The sequence below is a fragment of the Plutella xylostella genome, chromosome 15, assembly GCF_932276165.1.
Source record: "Plutella xylostella chromosome 15, ilPluXylo3.1, whole genome shotgun sequence".
In the NCBI taxonomy this organism is placed as follows: Eukaryota; Metazoa; Arthropoda; class Insecta; order Lepidoptera; family Plutellidae; genus Plutella; species Plutella xylostella.
Window position 1 is genome coordinate 9076309 of NC_063995.1, and position 20323 is coordinate 9096631.

At 37.8% G+C, this 20323-nt stretch overlaps 1 protein-coding gene across 1 annotated transcript; it reads left to right on the plus strand.

The window, feature by feature from the left end:
* The first annotated feature begins 106 nt into the window (after positions 1 to 106).
* Positions 107 to 20164, plus strand: LOC105388582 (nucleolar protein dao-5). The gene is made up of 24 exons (XM_048625701.1): positions 107 to 501; positions 1008 to 1178; positions 1302 to 1412; positions 1755 to 1857; positions 8305 to 8404; positions 8916 to 9139; positions 9459 to 9559; positions 10501 to 10561; positions 10662 to 10717; positions 13602 to 13647; positions 13868 to 14052; positions 14264 to 14342; positions 14608 to 14735; positions 14933 to 15036; positions 15353 to 15542; positions 15768 to 15862; positions 15980 to 16046; positions 16321 to 16439; positions 18108 to 18267; positions 18587 to 18664; positions 18747 to 18807; positions 18985 to 19106; positions 19348 to 19429; positions 19702 to 20164. The coding sequence occupies exons 1-24, from the start codon at positions 349 to 351 to the stop codon at positions 19770 to 19772; spliced, it is 2667 nt and encodes an 888-aa protein (XP_048481658.1). The 5' UTR covers positions 107 to 348; the 3' UTR covers positions 19773 to 20164.
* The last annotated feature ends 159 nt before the right edge of the window (positions 20165 to 20323 follow it).

The window sequence follows — 20323 nt, forward strand, 5'->3', positions numbered from 1 at the left end:
TGCACAAGGAACATATTAGTACTACTCTCGTGGCGCTCGCGTCCGCCAGCAACAAATCCGCGGATTGGCGCGCCCGTGAATGGGGGCCCTAAAAGATCTCCACGCTCCATGCGTCAAGTAGCGGAACTATTAGTTCACAATACAAACGCAACCACTACCTGGCGCTAGTGTTATGCGTCATTTCATTGTTTTGCTATTCGCCGTAATGGCGTTTGTGGCGCTAGTTTTGTTGCTTGCTTGGTGATGGTGTTGTGTATTTCTCTTGAGGTTATGTTCGAAGAAAATTATTAATTAAAACAGTGTTTTTAGTGTTTTGTGTTATTGTGAAAACTCCAACATAGCTACAAAATGGAGTCGCGTAGAAATAGCATTCCTATGATGAGAGCCTGCCGGTTTTGTTTGACTCAGGACGAAACGGTTAGCAGTTTGTACGACAGGATAAGGGCTCCCAAAAATACAATATCTCTTCATTTACAAATTATGGCATGCGTCGGCGTCGAAGTAAGTATATTTTATGCATTTACAAACCTTTTTCATAGAACTTTCGATAGGTAATGGAAAACGTAGCCAGTCTGGCGCAATGGCGCCTAATTCGATGATATCAAAATTTTGTTAAAAGCAATAATTTACGCTGCCAATAGCTATCCCGGCTTTAACGTAGCCGCATCACATCAAAATATTTTAATTACATTCCATATCAATATTTAAATCACTCTAAAATACTATTTTTTTGTAAAAATATAATTGTGAGCAGTTTCCACCAGAGGGCGTGTTGATAGCAATGTTTGCAGGGAGATTTTTGTTCTAACATGATAATATTCTAATTTATTAGTTGGGTAGGTATTTCACTACCGTCCAAGTACCTATTCCACATAAATATCAACCATAATTATAAGCAACACTCAGAACAACATTTTGGTTTGGTATTTAGTTGAAAATATTGTAGTAAATATTGTATCCTTATCAAGTCTAAAATACAAGTGAAGAGCATTTATTCATTCTTACAGGTATTTCCTTCAGACCGCATGTTGTCATACATTTGTGACCGCTGCCGCTTCTTCATGGATCTGTGCTACAAATACAAGCAGATCTGTCGGCAGGCTGATGAGGCCATTCTTCAGTATATCCAAAATGACGAGCCCCTTGATCCCATTCCGTGGCCATCTAAGCTGACCAAAGTAAGCCTTCACTATATTTATTACATCTACTGAATATGTTTATTATTTGTAGTTTATGCCAAGCCATTATATTAACTGCATTGCATTCTAATTGATTCAAATGGTGTTTTTAAATATTTACAGTTGCTTGTATCTCCCAAACGGACTAAAAAAGGAAAAGCTGAAGTAGATACTTCCCAGATTGTTTCCAATGATGAAGAATCTGAAGAGGAAGGCAATGTGTACAACATTAAGGTTAATAAAAACTAACATTTAAATACCAACACACAGATAACATAACATTTTGTCTAGAAGTGCTACTAACCCATGGACAGCCTTGCCACTGTCCAAGCAGCAAATGAATAAGAAAGCACCTTGTAGGAAAACATCAATATATGTATATTGAAAAAGATGATACGGAATTTACAATATTTAGGATGAGTCATGTGGTAGACGGTTTTATTAAAATTTCAAATTATTAAGTTATTTACTTAAACAATATTTTTATTCATACTTTTGTAGCTTTTCAAGTGGTAAGTATATAAATTGAATAATACATATAGTAAATTTTTTAAATATAATTTCACTGACTTTTAGATTGGAGAAGGAGATGACGAGGACCCAACCTGCATCAAGGTGGTCAAGAGCGGGAACAAGCTGCATGTTTCTAAAGATGATCCCAAGACAAAGGCTCGGGAAGGTTAGCCATTTGTTACATACATTCGCTAATTATAACTTGCTAAGCAATCTGCTCATCATCAATCATCACGACCCATCACGTCCCCACTGCTGGGGCACAGGTCTCCTTTCAATGAAGGAAGGGTTTAGGCCTAGTCCACCATGATGTAACCACTAGTGATGTAACGAATGTGTGTTTTTGGACATTCGCGAATGCGAATGTGAATATCTGATATCGACATTCGCGAATGCGAATGCGAATGCGAATATTCAGTTTGTGTTCAAATTTGGCGTCATTTGTATGGTTTGATGGCAGTCTCGTACTGAACGAGGTACGTTCCGTTCTAGGCGCATTCCGAATCAGATTAGCCAATACCAGTTGCAGTTTTTTTTTAAAGTAGTTACCCTTTATTTATCTCGACTCATTGCGACTGTGTGCGGTTTCTGAGGGTGACTTAAACACGAAACATTTGAACGTAAGGTACGTGCTGATTTTAATGCCCATTTTTTGCAAAAATTAAATAAATAAAAAATGAGAAAAAATATTAAAATGAGAAACAATTTAAGAATATAAACATGATTACCTACTATATTCTGCATTTATTTTTGAATATTAATCAACAAATAAATCATCAGATTAAATCAAGCTTCTTTACGGAAACAATCATTTTCGAACACCTTTAATATGGGCCTTCTTAGGAACATAGGCACTTATCATGGCCCGATATTAATCGAGTAATTTATAAATGCCATCCAAACAATAACCATGTTTTACCTAAAACTTAAACTTGTAATATTTGTGCAATAAAGAGTTAAATAAATAAATAAACAAAAATATGAACTTCTTTGTTAATTAGTCAATTACTATCGTTTTTTGGACGTACGACGTACGTACGGTGGTCTATCTTAGGCTTAGCAAAACTAAATCTAACTTCATTACAAAAGTCTGTAATGATATTAAAATAATAAAAATGTTCTTCTGTTATTCTAACAATTTTTTAAAGTAAAAACATTTTTTTTACTAATTCACAAAAATAAAAACAATGCTTAAATATTGGCTTTATTAGGTTTATAAAAAAATATGTTTGAATTTTTATTAATTTTATAATTACTTAAATTGGAAAGAAGATACTTAAGAGACTGTAACTACGCTTAATGTTTAGTTTCTGTGTTTGAATATAACATAATAATAAAAATATAGCCGAAATCACTCATTGTCTCTTTCATGTGTGATGTCATGAGTGAGGTTCAAAGCTCCATAGAATTTATGTCTCAAAAATACGATGAACTTCTTATTAGGTTCAATGACATGGAAGAAGAGCAAAAATCAGACAAGAAAAAGATAGCGCTCCTCGAGAGTAAAATTGAGTTCCAGGACCGCGCTTCTCGTTCTGGCTCGATAGAACTAATAAATGTCCCGCAAAAAAATGGAGAAACCAAGTCGGATTTATTGCACGTGCTGAAAAAGACTGGGGATGTCCTTAAAGTCAGCATCGAGAATAGTGAAGTCAAAAATATACATCGGATTTCCACCTCTAACCCCAGCAACAAGCCGATCATTGCCGAGTTTGCGACTGTCCTAAAAAAGGAAGAAGTGTTGTCCGCCGTTAAAATATTTAACAAAAACCATAAGGATGACAAGCTTAACACAATGCACCTACATATTGAAGGTCCAAAAAGAGCAATATACGTATCGGAGAGCCTCACCTTCAAAAATAAGAAAATCTACGCAATGGCCAGGGAAACGTCCAAAGCCCTGAACTATAAATATTGCTGGATCTCGCATGGCACTGTCTACCTCCGCAAGCAAGATGGTGCTCCCGCACTGCGTATTATTGACGAGTCAGACCTTTTAAAAATCAAACAGTGACTATCTTACTCTATCTGGTTTGCATGTATCAATTTCATTTTAATTCCATTAAGTTTGTCTGCATCACTGTTAAGTAATTATTATTCTTTAAACAATGTATCCAATAATCGTTTATACAAATGTGAACATCAAACACTCATATACAAGAACTATTTAATTGTAATTGTAACACATTTCACACTCACATACACACTATCACGCACAAACCACTTTAATTTCCTATCCCTACTCACACATATTACTATACTGCACATCAATATACACACATTCATTCAAGAAATCCGGGCGACTACTAACAGTACCACAGTTATTTTATACTACATGCCTATTATCGTATCCTTGGGTCAACTATATTATTATTATCCAGAAAAAAATGCACAAATCAAATCAATTAGTTTGACAAATTTTTATCTTCATTACATAATTCAATCCTATTATTAATTTACACTCAACTGACATTGAGCAGATAGACCAGATCAGTTGCTCTTATGTCCCTAATCCATCCATACTGAAATCTACTCTTAAACTAACTAAAAACTCGTTAACCGTTCTCTCAGTGAACATAAGAAGTATCAATTGTAATCTTGACCGCTTTCTTATTTTCTTAACAAAACTTGAACTGCAAATTGATATAATTGTCTTATCAGAAAGCTGGACGGATTCAGATACTATTATACCGACTATAAATGGCTACGACAACTTTTCTACAAAAAAAACCTATAACCAAAACGATGGCGTAGTTGCTTATGTCAAGTCTAGCATTTCAGTAATAAGCACCGAAATAAACATTAAAGAAGGTAATTGTCTACGGCTCGACTTACCCGATGACCTTACCATTATTTGTACCTATCGCCCATCGACCTTTAAAAACCCCACCAACTACATTAATTCCCTAAATTCCTTTCTACAGACATTACAAACAGGTAATATAATTTTTACGGGTGACGTCAACATCGATACACTGCCAGGAAATGCAACCACTAAAACAAATGATTACCTTAATATGATGGCTTTCCACGGGCTAAGGCAGGGTATAGATAAAGCGACTAGACAGAATGCATGCCTTGACCATTTCATGGTTAAATGTAAGTATGATTGTCATACTTTTGTCTTCGACGCATTCACTGATCACTCACCAATATTAATTCATATAAATAAACCGATAAATAAAAAACCTACACAACCTTTTACTAAATCATTTATAGACTACGAATGTATACGCTCTGAGCTAAAAAAGATAGACTGGGACTTTTTGTATTCTTGTAAAGACGTTAACGAAGCAACTGCAAATGTATCACAAAGTATTCAAACAATTATTTCCAAAAACACCACTGTGGTTACAATTTCTAAGAAATTAAAACCCCTTAAACCCTGGATAACTATAGGAATGATGAAATCGATTCGAATAAGAGACAAATTATTTAAAAAAACTAAAAAACAACCTAATGATATTAATCTACTACAAGAATATTCAAATTATAGACAAATATGTAATAAAATAATTAAGCATTCAAAAAAGGAATACTATGCCAACGAACTAAAAAAAAACTGCTGGTAATAACAAAGAAACTTGGAAGGTAATTAAAGAACTTTGCAACCTTACTAAATCAAAAGAACCTCCATTAGAACTACTTAAAATAAAGGATCTTCCTGTGGAATCTCTTAATGAAGTAAACACGTACTTCACATCCATAGGTAGCGAACTAGCTGGGCTTACAATGCGAGTTATGAAGACCAGTGAGTCAGCATTAGTGACAGGAGCAACAGATAATTTTACCCCACTAAATTGTATGTATTTAGCTCCTACAGATACCTATGAAATTGAAAGAATTATTGTGCAACTTGACTCTAATAGTGCAGCCGGAGGGGATAAAATTTCGGCAAAGATTTTAAAACTTAATTGCGATACTCTATTAGAACCAATCGCCTTTTTATGCAACCTGAGTTTTTCTACTGGGGTCTTCCCAACACTGTTCAAGTCTGCCGTTGTTTGCCCAATTTTTAAGTCAGGAGAACGTGACAAACCAACCAACTACAGACCAATAGCACTTCTTCCAATCCTTTCTAAAATACTAGAAAAGCTAGTGAACAGAAGGTTAATTAATTATGCAAAAAATTCTGGTTTGATCAGCATTAACCAATACGGATTCAGATCAGGAATATCTACCGAGGACGCAGTACTAAAACTAACTTCAATGATCACTGATTACGTGGACCAAGGAGAGAGCTGTGTCGGAGTCTTTTTGGACCTCCAGAAAGCCTTCGACACGGTCTCGATCCCGATTCTTCTGAGACGTCTCGAAAATCTAGGCATCAGAGGTACGGTACTTTCCTGGTTTGAAGACTATTTAACTAACCGACAACAGTGTGTGCGACTTGGTTCTTATCTTAGCGAAAGTGCCAAATGCACTTATGGTGTCCCACAAGGCAGCACACTTGGTCCATCCTTATTCCTTCTGTATATTAACAGTCTATGCAATCTCTCCATACCTGGTGCAGACCTGGTCATGTTTGCTGATGATACAGTCGTACTGTTTCATGGTAAAACTTGGCCAGAGGTACGTGTTCTAACAGAGAAGGGCTTGTGTAGGGTAACGACATGGCTGGAGGATAATCTTCTTACTATTAATGCACTCAAAACTAAATATCTTTGTTTCAGCAAAACTAAAGCCAACGAGCCTGATATATCTTTCGAAATCAAAATTCATACATTTCCGTGCAACAGGAACTGTGTCAGGGACTGTAGCTGTACCGTTCTTGCGCGAGTTCCCACCGTAAAATATCTAGGTGTAATTTTAGATGACAAGCTGAACTGGTCATCGCATATATCAAGCCTATCAGGCAGGGCTCGGAAGCTCATACATGTTTTTAGAAATCTAAGGCTAGCTGCTGACCAAAAGCTGTTAATCTCAACCTACAAAGCGCTATGCCAAAGTATTCTAACATACTGTATTTGTACTTGGGGCTGTGCAGCTAAAACTTATTTGTTGGAAGTCGAAAGAGCTCAAAGAGCTATTCTTAAAGTTGCTCTTGGTCTACCTTACCGATACTCTACAGACTGTTTGTACAAAGACGCGAATGTCCTTCCTATACGTAAATTGTTTATTTATCAGGTCCTGCGAAGATTCCACTCCAAAGTTGTCCCTAGCGAACCACTTATGCTTAGAAGAGTGCCTAGATTTTATATTCCTTCTGTAAAATCAGCCATAGGCCAACGACATTTTAATTACATTGCCCCTAAACTATATAATATGGTCTTGCTTGAGGACAATCAACTTGTCAATTTCAAGAACTTCAATTTCAAAAAGTTCATTATAAACTGGCTGAGTCAATTTGATTACGAATCAACTGAGGACTTATTTTATATCCAAGTTTAAGTTACATATTGTATACTAAGTATTTCATTTATTTATTTTTTCTTATTTATAGACGCCACATTCAACCTTCGCCCATATATACACACACACACAAACACACATATACACACACATACATTCTCTCTCTCACACACACACACACACACACAAACACACACACACACACACACACACACACACACACACACACATACACACTTCTCACTCACTACTCACTACACATGCATGAATAGTTGTAAACTAACTTAAGTTCATATTAAGTTTTTTTTTCTTCTCTTTGTTATACTTAATAGTTGTCACATTAATGAGGAGCCTGTCTTCTACGACACAGGGCAACCTAATGTAGAAGCAGTGCATCATAAAATTTGTAACAATTGTATAATAAAGAAATTTTTCATTTTTTTTTCATTTTCATGTTCCAAAGAAACTATGATATTGTATAGTCCTGTAAGGCCCGGGCCATCTTGGCAACGCGTGTGGTGGGCCTTCATAGGAACAAGGCGACAAGAACTAATTAAATAAAATAAAAATCAACAAAGAATACAAACAACGCTCACCTTCTTCAGAATGCCATTGAACCTACGAAAGTCTGAATAAAAAAACGAAAATAGTTTTTTATTTTAAAGAAATACTAATAAGTTTGTAAACATGAGGATGTAAATCGTAGGCTATTTTTTCTATGGCACTAACCAAACATTAGAGCGAAATTACAACTTATCCGGGCGTCTAAAAGATTGAAATTTTTAAATTGGCCATCTTAGGAATAGTGCCATCTTTGGCGCACGTACCTTATTTAAATCTATGGTTCTCTTGCTCTGACACTATATTCTCAAAATACGCTTCTTGATTGTTTAAAGAGGTTATTTATGTTTAGGTCTTATGAAACTATTAACTAAATCTATAGTTTCATTTTCCAAAGTAAATAAATATGATAAAGTAAGACTAGTAATTAAGAGGGTAACTTGTAATAAAAAAAGTTATAGACGAATGGATTTTGACTTTGTTAACCTACCATTATTTTCAAATAGTTTTTTTTTTCTAAAAAGTACCTACTGATATTCGCAAAACATTCGCACAAAATTTTGCGAATGCGAATGCGAATATCCAAAAAAGTGCGAATATTCGCGAATGCGAATGCGAATGCGAATATTCGTTACATCACTAGTAACCACATATTATTTTATTTAATTTAAATACGATGCCAATCTAAAATTGATTTCAGATTCAAAGATGTCAAGGCAGATGCGGGGCCAGGCCTCGGACCGGCCGTTCCCGTGCCAGTTCTGCAACAAGAGCTTCACCAAGTCTCACCATTTCACGAGGTACCTCATACATTCGCATTGCCATGAATCCTAATAAGTTAATATGTATTCTGTAGTTATTTTAATAAAAACAAGTAGAAATAGGGATAGATATCTATTTCCAGTAGTGCAATAGAACTTTTGAATACAGAAAAATATGTTGTACGCTTGAAGCGTCCTAACTTGTTCAACATAAAGTGGTACTGTAGACAACTCTTCCCCATCACCATGAAGTCATCACATCTGATAAAGGCTTAACAAGCTGATAGCAGATAATCATTAAGAAAAAAAAAACCAGTAGTGCATCATTGTTGGCTGATGATGATTATGATGAAGTTGGTGACAGTCTATGGCCTTACAGGGCCATTTTAAATTGCATTTCTTTATAGTACGTAACATGGGTCAATAGATGTGCTTGTCAAGCAATATGTGTTACTTTGCGTTCCCCAAAAACAAGCGCGGCCTATCGTTTCTCTTTTATCACTCGCCCGCATACATAAACACTTCAAAAAACCACTTTCCATCCACGCAGACACATGCGCTCGCGGCACAAGAGCAACTCGACGTCGGCTCGCAGCCCGTTCGGGCTCGACCATGGCTACGGCTGCGACCAGTGCGACGCGACCTTCGCCACGCAGGACGAGCTCATCTACCACTCGGCCAAGCACGCCACGGAGAACCTCACGTGCCCGCTGTGCCACGAGACGTTCGAGGTGGTGGAACAGGTGTCCGCGCATATCAAGACGCATGTTGACGGTGAGTTGTAGGACTTGAGTTAATGACTGGGACAATATCGTGAGAGACATAGCTGCCTTAACCCCTAAGGTCTTCAGGTAATATAGTGTTGAAAAAGTGTTACTGAGGGGTTCATCAGGCACAAATTTATTTTTGCGACTTGTTCCCATATAGTAAAACGTCATGTGAAGAGCAAAGTTTCTATCGACAAGCAAAAATTTTTCCCTTTCGATAATACCGAATTTGTATAATAAATTGTTCATAAATGTTGCGCGCAGATGGCCGCCATTTTTCGTCTACATGCAAAATTAAATGTGGTCATTGTTATATTTTTGTGCAGGAGCCGAGTTCATGTGTGACTACTGCGAGCTCGTGTTCACTTCCAAGGACAAGCTGGACGCGCACATCCAATCCAAACACGACGATGAATCCAATGAGCAGGTACGCAGCAATAAATGTATTGTTTACATAATAATTTATTTAACATATTTTCAAATAGTATTTGGGATATCAAAAGCAACAAAATCGTATATGCTGTGTTTTTAACCGACTTCAAAAAAAGGAGGAGGTTCTCAATTCGTCGGGATCTTTTTTTTTTTTTTTTTTTTTTTTATTTTTTTTTTATGTATGTTCACCGATTACTCCGCCGTTTATGGACCGATTTTGAAAATTATTTTTTTGTTGTATTGGGTTGAGCTCCCAGGTGGTCCCATTTTTTTTTCAGAATTTTATCTCACCCCCAAGGGTGGGTAAAGGGGTAAAAACAGGGTATGAATTTCCATTTTGGGCACATATTAACCGATTCTAATGAAATTAAGAATGTAAATATAGTTCTTATAACAAAAAAATATGATGGTGACCTTGAGCTGATCTGATGATGGAAACGGAAGGCAGTCAGGGGAACTCCTCAACGGTATATAGCAACTACTTCGTGTTTAGGCTTGAATGATTCGTATTGATTAGTAGGACTTTTTGGTATCATTTGCACCTTACTTTTGATTGAAAAATATTGCAAATAAACTAAAAACTATAAAATAAAATAATAATTAAAAAAATTAAAAAACCGACTTCAAAAAACCACTAAAATGTAAGAAATAATTTAAGGTTTACACAAATTCTATTCTACTCGTATGTGACAGTACAAATATACCTAAGCAGGAACTGTTCTTTTTTGAAGTTGGTGCCATATTTCTTCAGATTACTTTGTCACCGCACCAACATCAAAAGAGAACAGTTCCTGCTTAGGTATAATTTGTACTGTCACATACGAGTAGAATTTGTGTAAACCTTAAATTATTTCTTACATTTTAGTGGTTTTTTGAAGTCGGTTTTTTAATTTTTTTAATTTAAATGCAGCTCAACTGATCAAGTAAAATTTGCAGGAAGGTACGAATGAGGAATCCATAGAGGAGGAAGACGAGTTTGAAGATGATAACATAAATGGTAAGGAAGATTTTTGAATCGAAAGTGTATTTTCAATACTTTTGTATTAACATTTGACAAAAAAGACGAAATAATACATTCTAACATTATTTTGTTTCAGTTAAAGAAGTAGGTGGTGAAATGATCGTAGAAATAAAGAAGCATAGTGAATTTGTTGTGAGTATTACCTACTGAGTTTATGTTTTACATCAAACATTAAGGGTCTGCAAGGGGGAATCGAGGGTTGGCATTGTCATAGAATTATGTAGTAAACGATGCTCTACAACCTTGAAAAAAATCACACAGGTAGCCGAAGAGTCTAGCTAGGTGCTGAATGATTCGAATTCAAGTAAATGATTATGGATAACTGTAAATAAAATTCAGAATATGACGAATAACCAGAAAATCACACTCCCGTATTGTAACAACTGTGTCGTAATTATTAAGAAATTTCATATGATTTTTATCATATTATAAAGTTAAAGGCTTGGACTAGGCGCTAAATACCTTGTTTTTTAATAAACACACACTTATTTTGTGTAAATTAATCCCAAACTTGAGCAATTTTTTTCCCTCAAATCCTCATACAAATATCTATGGCGGCTTTCTGTGTTATAAAATCATAAACACTAGTGACGTTTGACTCAGTTGGCCGCTGGCCTCCAAAGAAGGGTCACGTCGGTTTAGGCAGCACTGACAGCTCGCGATCTTATCGTGTACAGATACAAAATCACTGCACATTGGTTGTCATTGCACTTTTTCAACCTTTATGACACCAACATAATTTGATTTGAAATTGAGGAAGCATAATTCTTCCAGTATATTCAATACATTAAATTAAATTAGATAGTGTGCAATATTCTCGTGACATTAAAGTCTCGTAAAGGTCTGATGAGGAGCAGGAATATAGCGAATGGATCTAAGTGATGACAATACGCACGAACATTAGGTTAGGGATCAAAAATACAGTCTCTTGGTGCTGGTTGAGGTATGGTCTCGTGAGGATCTGATGAGGGCATAACACGGTGGTGGCTCAATTTTATTTCAAAGATGTTAATAGCTAAAAGCATCGAGTTTAGGCTATTAAGTATGTTTTTCAGAGAGAGAGAAAGAGATTTTATTTTTCCTCTGGATGTGTTAGGTTTACTGGGTTTACTAAGTTCATTCTGTTAATGGCATCAAGTTGTTATGTGTTCATAAGTAATAATTATTTATTAACAAAATGCTGTTGGTTCTCCACGAAAATGTAAAAATAAAAATAAAATAAATAAAAATAAATTCGTAACGTAAAATTGTCAATGACGGAATTTCTTCTATAGACAGTAGCCACAAAAAAACAAACGATAGATGGCGTGATTTGCAGATAAAGATACATTTATTGGACACATAGACAGCAACAACAAAAAAAATACAGATTTAAAGAAAAGAAACACATACTTATACAAAACAACAAAGAAAAAAAAGGATACACATCAAAATAACTGGAAAAAATATAAGCCCCAATTTACTTGTGTGGGACAGGGAGTACCATAATATTTTTTTTAGGGTACTCCCCATCTATGCGAAATATCAGCTTGATATCTTTACCCGTTTCTTAGAAAAAGGGCGGTGACAGACAGTCAGTCAGACAGACGGACAACAAAGAGATCCTATAACGGTTGCTTTTTTCTTTTGACGTTCGAAACCCTAAAATTAAGTAAAAATATTATGCTGCTACCAAAACCACTACCTGCTACCTGTACTTACAGGTATTGAAAAAGCGGTACATAGTACTAAACAAATTATAAACAAAGAAAAAACCCGACTGCACGCTAAAAAGATGAAAACAAGTCCCAATGTTAATGGAAAGTATCGTAGGCGGGGACCAGCAGAGGGTTCACCATTTAGCTGAATGTTACTTAGAAAACGGCCTTGAGTGGCGGTCAAGTTGGTCCCCGCTTGCGATACTTTCCATTAACATTGGGACTTGTTTTCATGTTTTTAGCGTACAGTCGGGTTTTTCGTTTGTTTATAATTGTATTTTTTTATTTGTAACTTTTTAGTTGTTTTTATTTTATGAAATTTTACGTCAGTAGTTCATGATCATTTTTTATTTCAATAATTTTGGTGTTGTTATTTAAATACCTTCAATATGCATATTTTTGTAATGTGAAAATCAAGTCCTTTCATTTGATACCTTACGCGGCAAAGTTGAATTATTATTTTTTCGATCATCACGTTATGTCCTCTAGAGGGCGCTATGTACATTTTAATGGAACGTCACATAGCCTATAACCATCGCGCCATCAATACGCTTCTAACAATACCTCATACATCAAAATCTATCAAGCCGTTTAGGCTACAGGAGGGAACAAACAAACATACATACATACAATCAAAAAACATTACCCTCCTCCTTCGGCAGTCGGGTAAAAAGGAGTAAGACAGGGGGTCATTCTGAACTTTTGCTCTACGAGTTTTGGAAATTAACAAAAAAAAACCTTTTTCATAGAAACTTTGTTGGACATGTGACTTTTTACCATGGAAAACGAATATTTTTTTTCGCGAATTTGCAAATCTCGTAGAAGAAAAGTTGTTCAGAATGACCCCTTGAGTCATCCCCTTTTGGTTTAGTATAGCCCTTTTGCGACACTATGTATTTACTTTGCTTTGTCGTCGGGGTTCAGTTGGCTGGAGGATGCCCGAAACTTATTATCTACACTTTAATACTTGTAGTTACCTTTCTACAAGTAAATACCACATTTGTTTGAGAAAGCTAATCGGGTTCCGAGTATAGAGTAAAGTGGCACCCCTATTAATTTCTACTCTTTTCTGGTGCCTACCAGTGTAACTAAGAATTATACTTACTTACCCTAAAATCACCCAAAATGTACTTGAACATAATTGTCAATAAAGTTGGCGAGTAAAAGTTTATTGACCCACTGTGCAAACTTACATGTGTGCGTGTGACTGCGTGTGCTGTGTGAAGAGCATTGAAAACCCAAAATTGGCGCGGCACGTCACCCTGTACGGGCCCTTAATAACGTTCTACAAAATTTCAAACCATACATTATTGTTTCAGATGTCTGAGGATTCGAAAAAAACTGCTGACATGACAAACTCTGAAGGTAAATTAAAAACATAATCTAAACTTATGAATAAACATCAGATAACGAAACCTATGTGGAACAATATTATGAAGATGGCGCCAGGTCTCATTCCATCTCACCCTATTCGTTTGTCGATTACCTTCTCTCACTACCGTCATTACACCACAGATATCGTAATTTTCATATTGTTATCTCATCCCCGCTATTTATACTCACCTAATCTTACCTTTACATACAGAGAGCGAATCAGAAGCAACATACACTGAGCTGGCGACCGTGGAAGCTGTAGTGACAAAGCCCGTGCAACCCGCCAAGGTGCCGGCAGTAGTTCAGAAGCCAGCCCCGGCGCCGGCCGCGGTCGTCGCCGCTTCGCCCGTGCAGAAGGCAGCTGTGAAACCCGCTGAGAAGAAGGAAGATGCTGCGGTATGTAGCTTACTACGAATCTTCTACAGGTGTTACACAGGTGGTGTGGAACTTACTACTTAAAAGTGTACAAATAATTTAGTATGGATATATGAGCAGATGTATAGATTAGTCTGCTTATCTGAGCTAACATCTTCCGGCTGAAAGACCCTTTTTCTGACGACCCACTTCCACAGCATGAAATAATTTAATGTTATTGTTATTGTTTCAGCCGACGGCGAGCATCCTCCGCAAGGCCGAGGAGATCAAGCGGAAGGTGGCCCAGAAAGCCGCTGAGGCTTCTAGCAACAGTAAGCTTTATTTACTAACTCATTCGTTTTTTTTTTTTAATAAGATAAGTTATAATTTATTTGCCGGCTTCAACACCAAACTACCAAAAATCGTCTCCCTACCACTCGCAGGAGTTCCATGAGAAAGAGCGTAATTAATGTCACGTGTGTGGGTAACTCGCATCCCGCCGATTCGTAGTTTATTTTTGATAAATATAAATTTGATAGGGCAAGAATGGCTAATGTGAAAAGCCAAACTAATTCGTAATTTACTTACTTATCTTAGGTTCCAGCCCGAAGGTGGCCAGGGCCGAGGTGACGGTGCAGAAGGTGTCGACCCCGGGGGGCGCCTCGACCGGCGGCAACGACAAGTCGCTGCGGTTGCTCGAGAAGGAACTGCAGGAGCTGAAGAGGGTATGTTTATCTATACTTACATAACTAGTTTTTGTACGCGAAGCTCGGCGTAAAGCTTTACAGTGTAAAATCTGATGATTTATTTGTTTAAAATCTCTGCAACCTCCTACCTAAATGTTTTATCTTCGCTATGAAGTAAACAACAATCGGGGAATGCTTTTTACTATTTGAAAAAATAATTAACGGTTTGTTCCCAGACTAACCCAAGCAAAGATACGAGTGACTCGAAGACTCCCGCGAAGAGCGTCGAGATCCTGCGCAGCAAGCGCCCGCAGCTGCACACGTCCACGCCCAAGCCGAGGTAAACTCACACTCACGCTTATTACGCTTACACATTATATTGAAATTGGAGTGTTCCGTGGTAAGATGAAAAATGAATCGAAATGAATAATCTTGGACCCTGAAAGTCCTAACGACAACACTAAAGCGTAATTTAAAATATCTTATCTTGTGACTGATGCTGTCTTGCACTATGTCTTTCAATACTTCCTGTTCCCACTTATGATACGGCCGCCATTTCCATAATTATTATCTCTTTATCTGTGTCCGTATTCTATATCGGCAAAAATACTTTACTGAGCACTGTAGCCGATAGCTTACATTCTTTTCACTCCCAGGGCCGCAGAAGAGAAGAAGGCCGTGGCTGCGGCCAAAACTCCCGCCGTAGAGAAGAAACAGCCGGCGCGAGTCGTCACCAAAGAGAACAAAGTGCCTGACAACAAAGTGAGCGAGAAGGAAGCCAAGGCCACCAACAACGCGGCCAAGGAAGAGAAAGCTAAGGAGGATAAGGAGAAAGAGACACCCAAGGTAAGCCAATAGGAATCCAGGAAAGTTTTTGAGTTATGCAACCGATGTCCAGTATGAGAAGATTGTCCGTAATGGTCTGTTTATATTGGAAATAAATAACGATGGACATCATGGACATGGATACTGTAAGTGTAAACTGATGGTTGATAAAACTAAACATTTTTATAAAAATATCAGTCATGTGATTCCAAATATTTTAACAAAAGCTGTTGTTTTGCATGGCAGGCAGTGAAGAATGGCGAGGCGGCCGCGGAGGAGAACGTGCGGCGTTCCAGCCGCGGCGCTAAAGTCAAAGACTACGCCAAGATGATACGAGACAAGTGAGACTTCTAATACTTCAATCATACTTTAAATATTATCTGTGGCTTGGTTTTCGTTTACTTTCCTCGTCACAATGTCTCTGCAATGCTAAAAGCTTAAATGCGTTTTTTTTTCAGGGAGACATCCTCAGACGATACTGATGACAACGATGAAGAGTACAAGGAAATTGACAAATCTACTGAGGTGAGAACTTCGTGTAATGTTCATCATTCAACAGTGCACTTCTACTTACAATTTTTGCGTGCATTCTTAACCGGTATAGAACTTCCATTTCATCCTAAAATTATGTATGGATTTTTTTCGAGCTTCTTTTTCACTTTTGCCAATTCTATTCTATTCTTTGTGGAGGTGTTAATATCTGGCTCTCTCGAATCCTAAGCTTGGTCCATTTCCCACCTCAAAGCCTTCTAATCTAAGTTTTCTAATCTTTAATAATAATCGATGCGTCCTATAACAGAGTCGCGGGCGCGGTCGCCGCCCCGTGGGCCGGCCGGCCGCCGCGAAGCCCGCGTCGCCGCCCGCCGCCTCGCCCGCCGGCACGCGCAAGCGGGGCCGCCCGCGCAAGGATGTCAAGGTGTAAGTATTACATACCATCAGTTCGTTATACGTCATCAGGCCCTAATCTTCCTCTGCTGAACATAGACGTCATCGAAGGAACCCCGGAATAGTGGTGGGAAAAACGGCTACATTTTGATAACACGCTACAGACGCTATGTTACACATTTATAGCAGGTTATTTAATCCGCTACATTATAACGATATTGAAGAGCAAAAAAAAAATTGATGAAAAAAAAAATTGATGAAAAAACCAATGAACTTTCCTTCATACTTTACAGGCTTAGAACTGTCTATAATGGCACATCACTGTTTCCATAATGGCACATCACTGTTTCTTTTCATTTTTATGAATTACTAGCTGTTCCCGCGCGCTTCGCTTCGCCTTATAAAGTTTTCCCGTGGGAATTCCGGGATAAAAAGTAGCCTATGTTCTTTCCCAGGGTCTAGACCGTATGTATACCAAATTTCATTCAAATCCGTTCAGTAGTTTTGGCGTGAAAGAGTAACAGACAGACAGACAGACAGACAGACAGACAGACACAGTTACTTTCACATTTATAATATTAGTTAGGATTGTCAAACGTTCTTTAATTAAAACAAAACAAAACACTTTAAAACCACAAAGTAATATCCTTTCAATGTTTCATCCACTTACTAAAACACACGTAAAGTAAAGATAGGTAAATTGTCCAGTCAAAGTTCAATCACACACAATCACAAAACATTTAAAATACGAAATTGTCCTCAGAACCAAATTGTCCGTTAGAAAGTACCTATTTACACTTACACAAACACTATTTATTTTAAATTTTACACTAAACCTAAATAAACACTATACCTATTTTAATACGTTACTATTTAAACTATTTATTATTATGTATATTTACAAATATTTATTTACAGCACGCAAATGCAACAAAACAAACAACGCGATCGTAATTCCTAACGTTGCGCGAGGCACAATTAGCATAGCGGCCACCCGTGGCCGTTGCCAAATCGCGACTGCGGAGCTAATTTCAGCAGATAGCGGAGCGCTATTGCGTAGTGAAGCTTATAGCTTCGCAGCGTCTCGCTCTCTCACACGCGAGTCGCGCGACGTTGCACCGTTGAGAGAGCGAGACGCTACAAAGCAAGTGAATATCGCCTGCGCGGTTATCGCGCGCCACGTCTCGCGGCTGCGAGAAATAGCGGAGCCGCTCCGCTATTTCTAGCAGTAGCGTCGTGGCAACGGCCGCGGGCAGACGCTGTCCAATTTTGCGAGCTAAGATCGCGAGGGCGCGTCGCGTTATAATTATAGCAGCATTTGCGCGTTCATAAAGCGAATGCTATTCGTTGCGAGCAAATCACTTGCTATGTTTTTTAGCTATATGTTATATTAACCTCCACTACCCCGGAACAGTCTGACCACGGCGTTCTCTCCATCCAAGTATCCATTCTACCAGTCTTCACCATCACGCATAAATAATTATTTCGGGTATATAAAGCCCATATTATAGGCAATTGACCAATATGTTAGCGTATTTATATTGATAGCTCTTTCATTAAAATCGGATCATCCATTCAAAGGTTGCACTCAGTCAAGTGGTCAAAGGATTTTTACTTTGATTCATTGTTTTGAGGTCTTCCAATGCGCTTCACACATCATTATCATCAGCCCTTCTAATGCAACTGTCCGTATTCATCCAGGCCGCCCAAAGTGAAGAAGGCTAACGAGGAGGAGGACGAGGAAGCCACTCCGGTGAAGATCGACAAGAGCCAGTCGCGCACGCCGAGCAAGGACGAGAAGCAGGCGGATGAGAAGATGGAGGTTGCGGACAAGGAGCCCGCTGACAACAAGAAAGAGGAGGTAAACATGGTACATATTTTAACTGGATTTGTCGGCAGGTCCATGAGATAAATAATCTAAATTGCGTGTCGGTGACAAACACAAGACACAAGAGGATTAGCCAGTCATAATAACTTTAGTGGTGGACTGCTTAGGGTGCGCCGGGCGTATGTAAAACACAATTTTGGCTTTCCTTGGCCTCCTTTCGTGCACCCTAAGCGAAACAATCGCAAATATAGAACATTATTACATATTATTATTATTGCTCCTTAATATAAGAGTAAAGGTACAAAGCCTTGAGTGTTAATGTTATAGAATCATTCCTATGTTGTTCTTCCAGACCCCGGTTAAGAGCGTTGCGGCACCGGCCCAGAGTCCAAATGTCATGGTTTCACCGAAAGGGACTACGTTGAAAAAGGTATGATTTTTTGGTACATATTCTGTTACAAAGTGTGTTTCTGTTGTGTGGATTAGTTATTTGTATTTTTGTTTATTCATAGGTTGCCATCAAACAGTTGCCGCCGGGTGTGAGACCGATGCCTCTGCCAATGAATGCTCGATGTGAGTTCCTAAATTATTCTACCCTTATATGTACCTATCTAACAAGAATTCTCACACACCACTGTTTGTTTGAAAATACAAATTGAGCCGTAGATTACCTTTGCTACCTTACAATCTTTTATACTTAGGAATTCGGTTATAAATATAACTAAATAACTATAAATAACCAATCCACAGCGATGGGTCCAGGCGAGCTTTGCGAAATGCAGATCGGCAAGAAAGTTGTGAAGGTTCAGAAGATTGTGATGACGAAGGCCGAAGTGGAAGCCATGGCCAAGAAGGGACTCGTTGAAATGAAGGTAAACTATGCCAGATAATGTAATGTGTAACACTCAACGTCGGAGTCGTCTATTGATGTCCTAAGACAAATTCAGGCATATTTTTTGCAATAGCAATAATCACAACATTCCAAAAGACATAGAACAAAAAAATAACTTTTTTCAGATTTCCCGCTTTTTGGGAAAGTCCTCTCTCCCTCTTTTAAACACCCTGTATAGTACTCTTATTAGATTTATAAACACACTGTTATTTGTGTTGCAGGATGGAACAATGGTGTTGAAGCAGGGGATCAAGCTTCCGGCCACGGACACGGCCGCGTTCAAAACGATGGTCGCAGACCCCGGTGAGTACACGAACACGGCTAGTTGACGTTGACACATAGTTGACGGATTATTGGAGGTGCTAGGCGGATATACACGGCAAAACACATCATTTGCTTCCGTATAAATAGAGTGAAATAGCATTCTTTGACGCTGCTACTATTAGGAACTAATTCAAAGTTCGTACAAAAATATAACTGGTGAAATTCAGCCCGTATTGCTCATTAATCTTACGATCTTCTAAGGATTACTTTTTTTTTAATTTGCATTTATAACTATAATTTTCTTCTTTCAGACAAGGCGAAGCCCTCCCCGGCCAAAGAGAAGGCGGTCCCGACTCGCTGCGACGTCGACGACGAAGTGTAGACTAGTGCCTAGTATTATTTCCGTTGGGACATGAATTTTATAAACTTCCCGACTACATTTAGTTACTTTTGATTTGTACACATCCGCTGTTGTCATTTGTAATGTATTTTCCAACCAAATATCTTGGATTTATATATTGTGTAGCTTAAAAGTTGTTGCTAAGTTTCTTTTTGTTTTAATTAAGTATAGTCGTACTTTAGGAATTACAACTTTTTCCACAATGGATTTAATTTTATGAAATCTTTTATGAATAGGTAAATGGACTACAATATTTTATTGCACACTCATCATGTTCATGAAGATCTTTAAATGTAAGAATAAGTTCATGTAAGTATATTTTATTGTAAAAAGCAAAGGTAAATATACTTACCAATATAAGAGTTAATAAACTATTTTCTTGTTTTATTCATCGATAGCTCATTTGTAGAAGACTCTCACACCCCTACTATCCATATAACATCCACTGCCTCTGAAGTCTTGACAAACCAAGGCTCCGTGGCTTTAAGTATTGGAATCCCCCATAGACCTACTACACATGAATCCCCATTACC

Excerpts from the sequence above, each read along its gene's own strand:
- LOC105388582 (XM_048625701.1), top strand. The coding sequence starts at position 349 with ATGGAGTCGCGTAGAAATAGCATTCCTATGATGAGAGCCTGCCGGTTT. Across the intron at positions 15,543-15,767 it reads AGGAGAAAGAGACACCCAAG|GCAGTGAAGAATGGCGAGGC; the intron begins GTAAGCCAATAG and ends TTTGCATGGCAG. Across the intron at positions 18,665-18,746 it reads AAGGGACTACGTTGAAAAAG|GTTGCCATCAAACAGTTGCC; the intron begins GTATGATTTTTT and ends GTTTATTCATAG.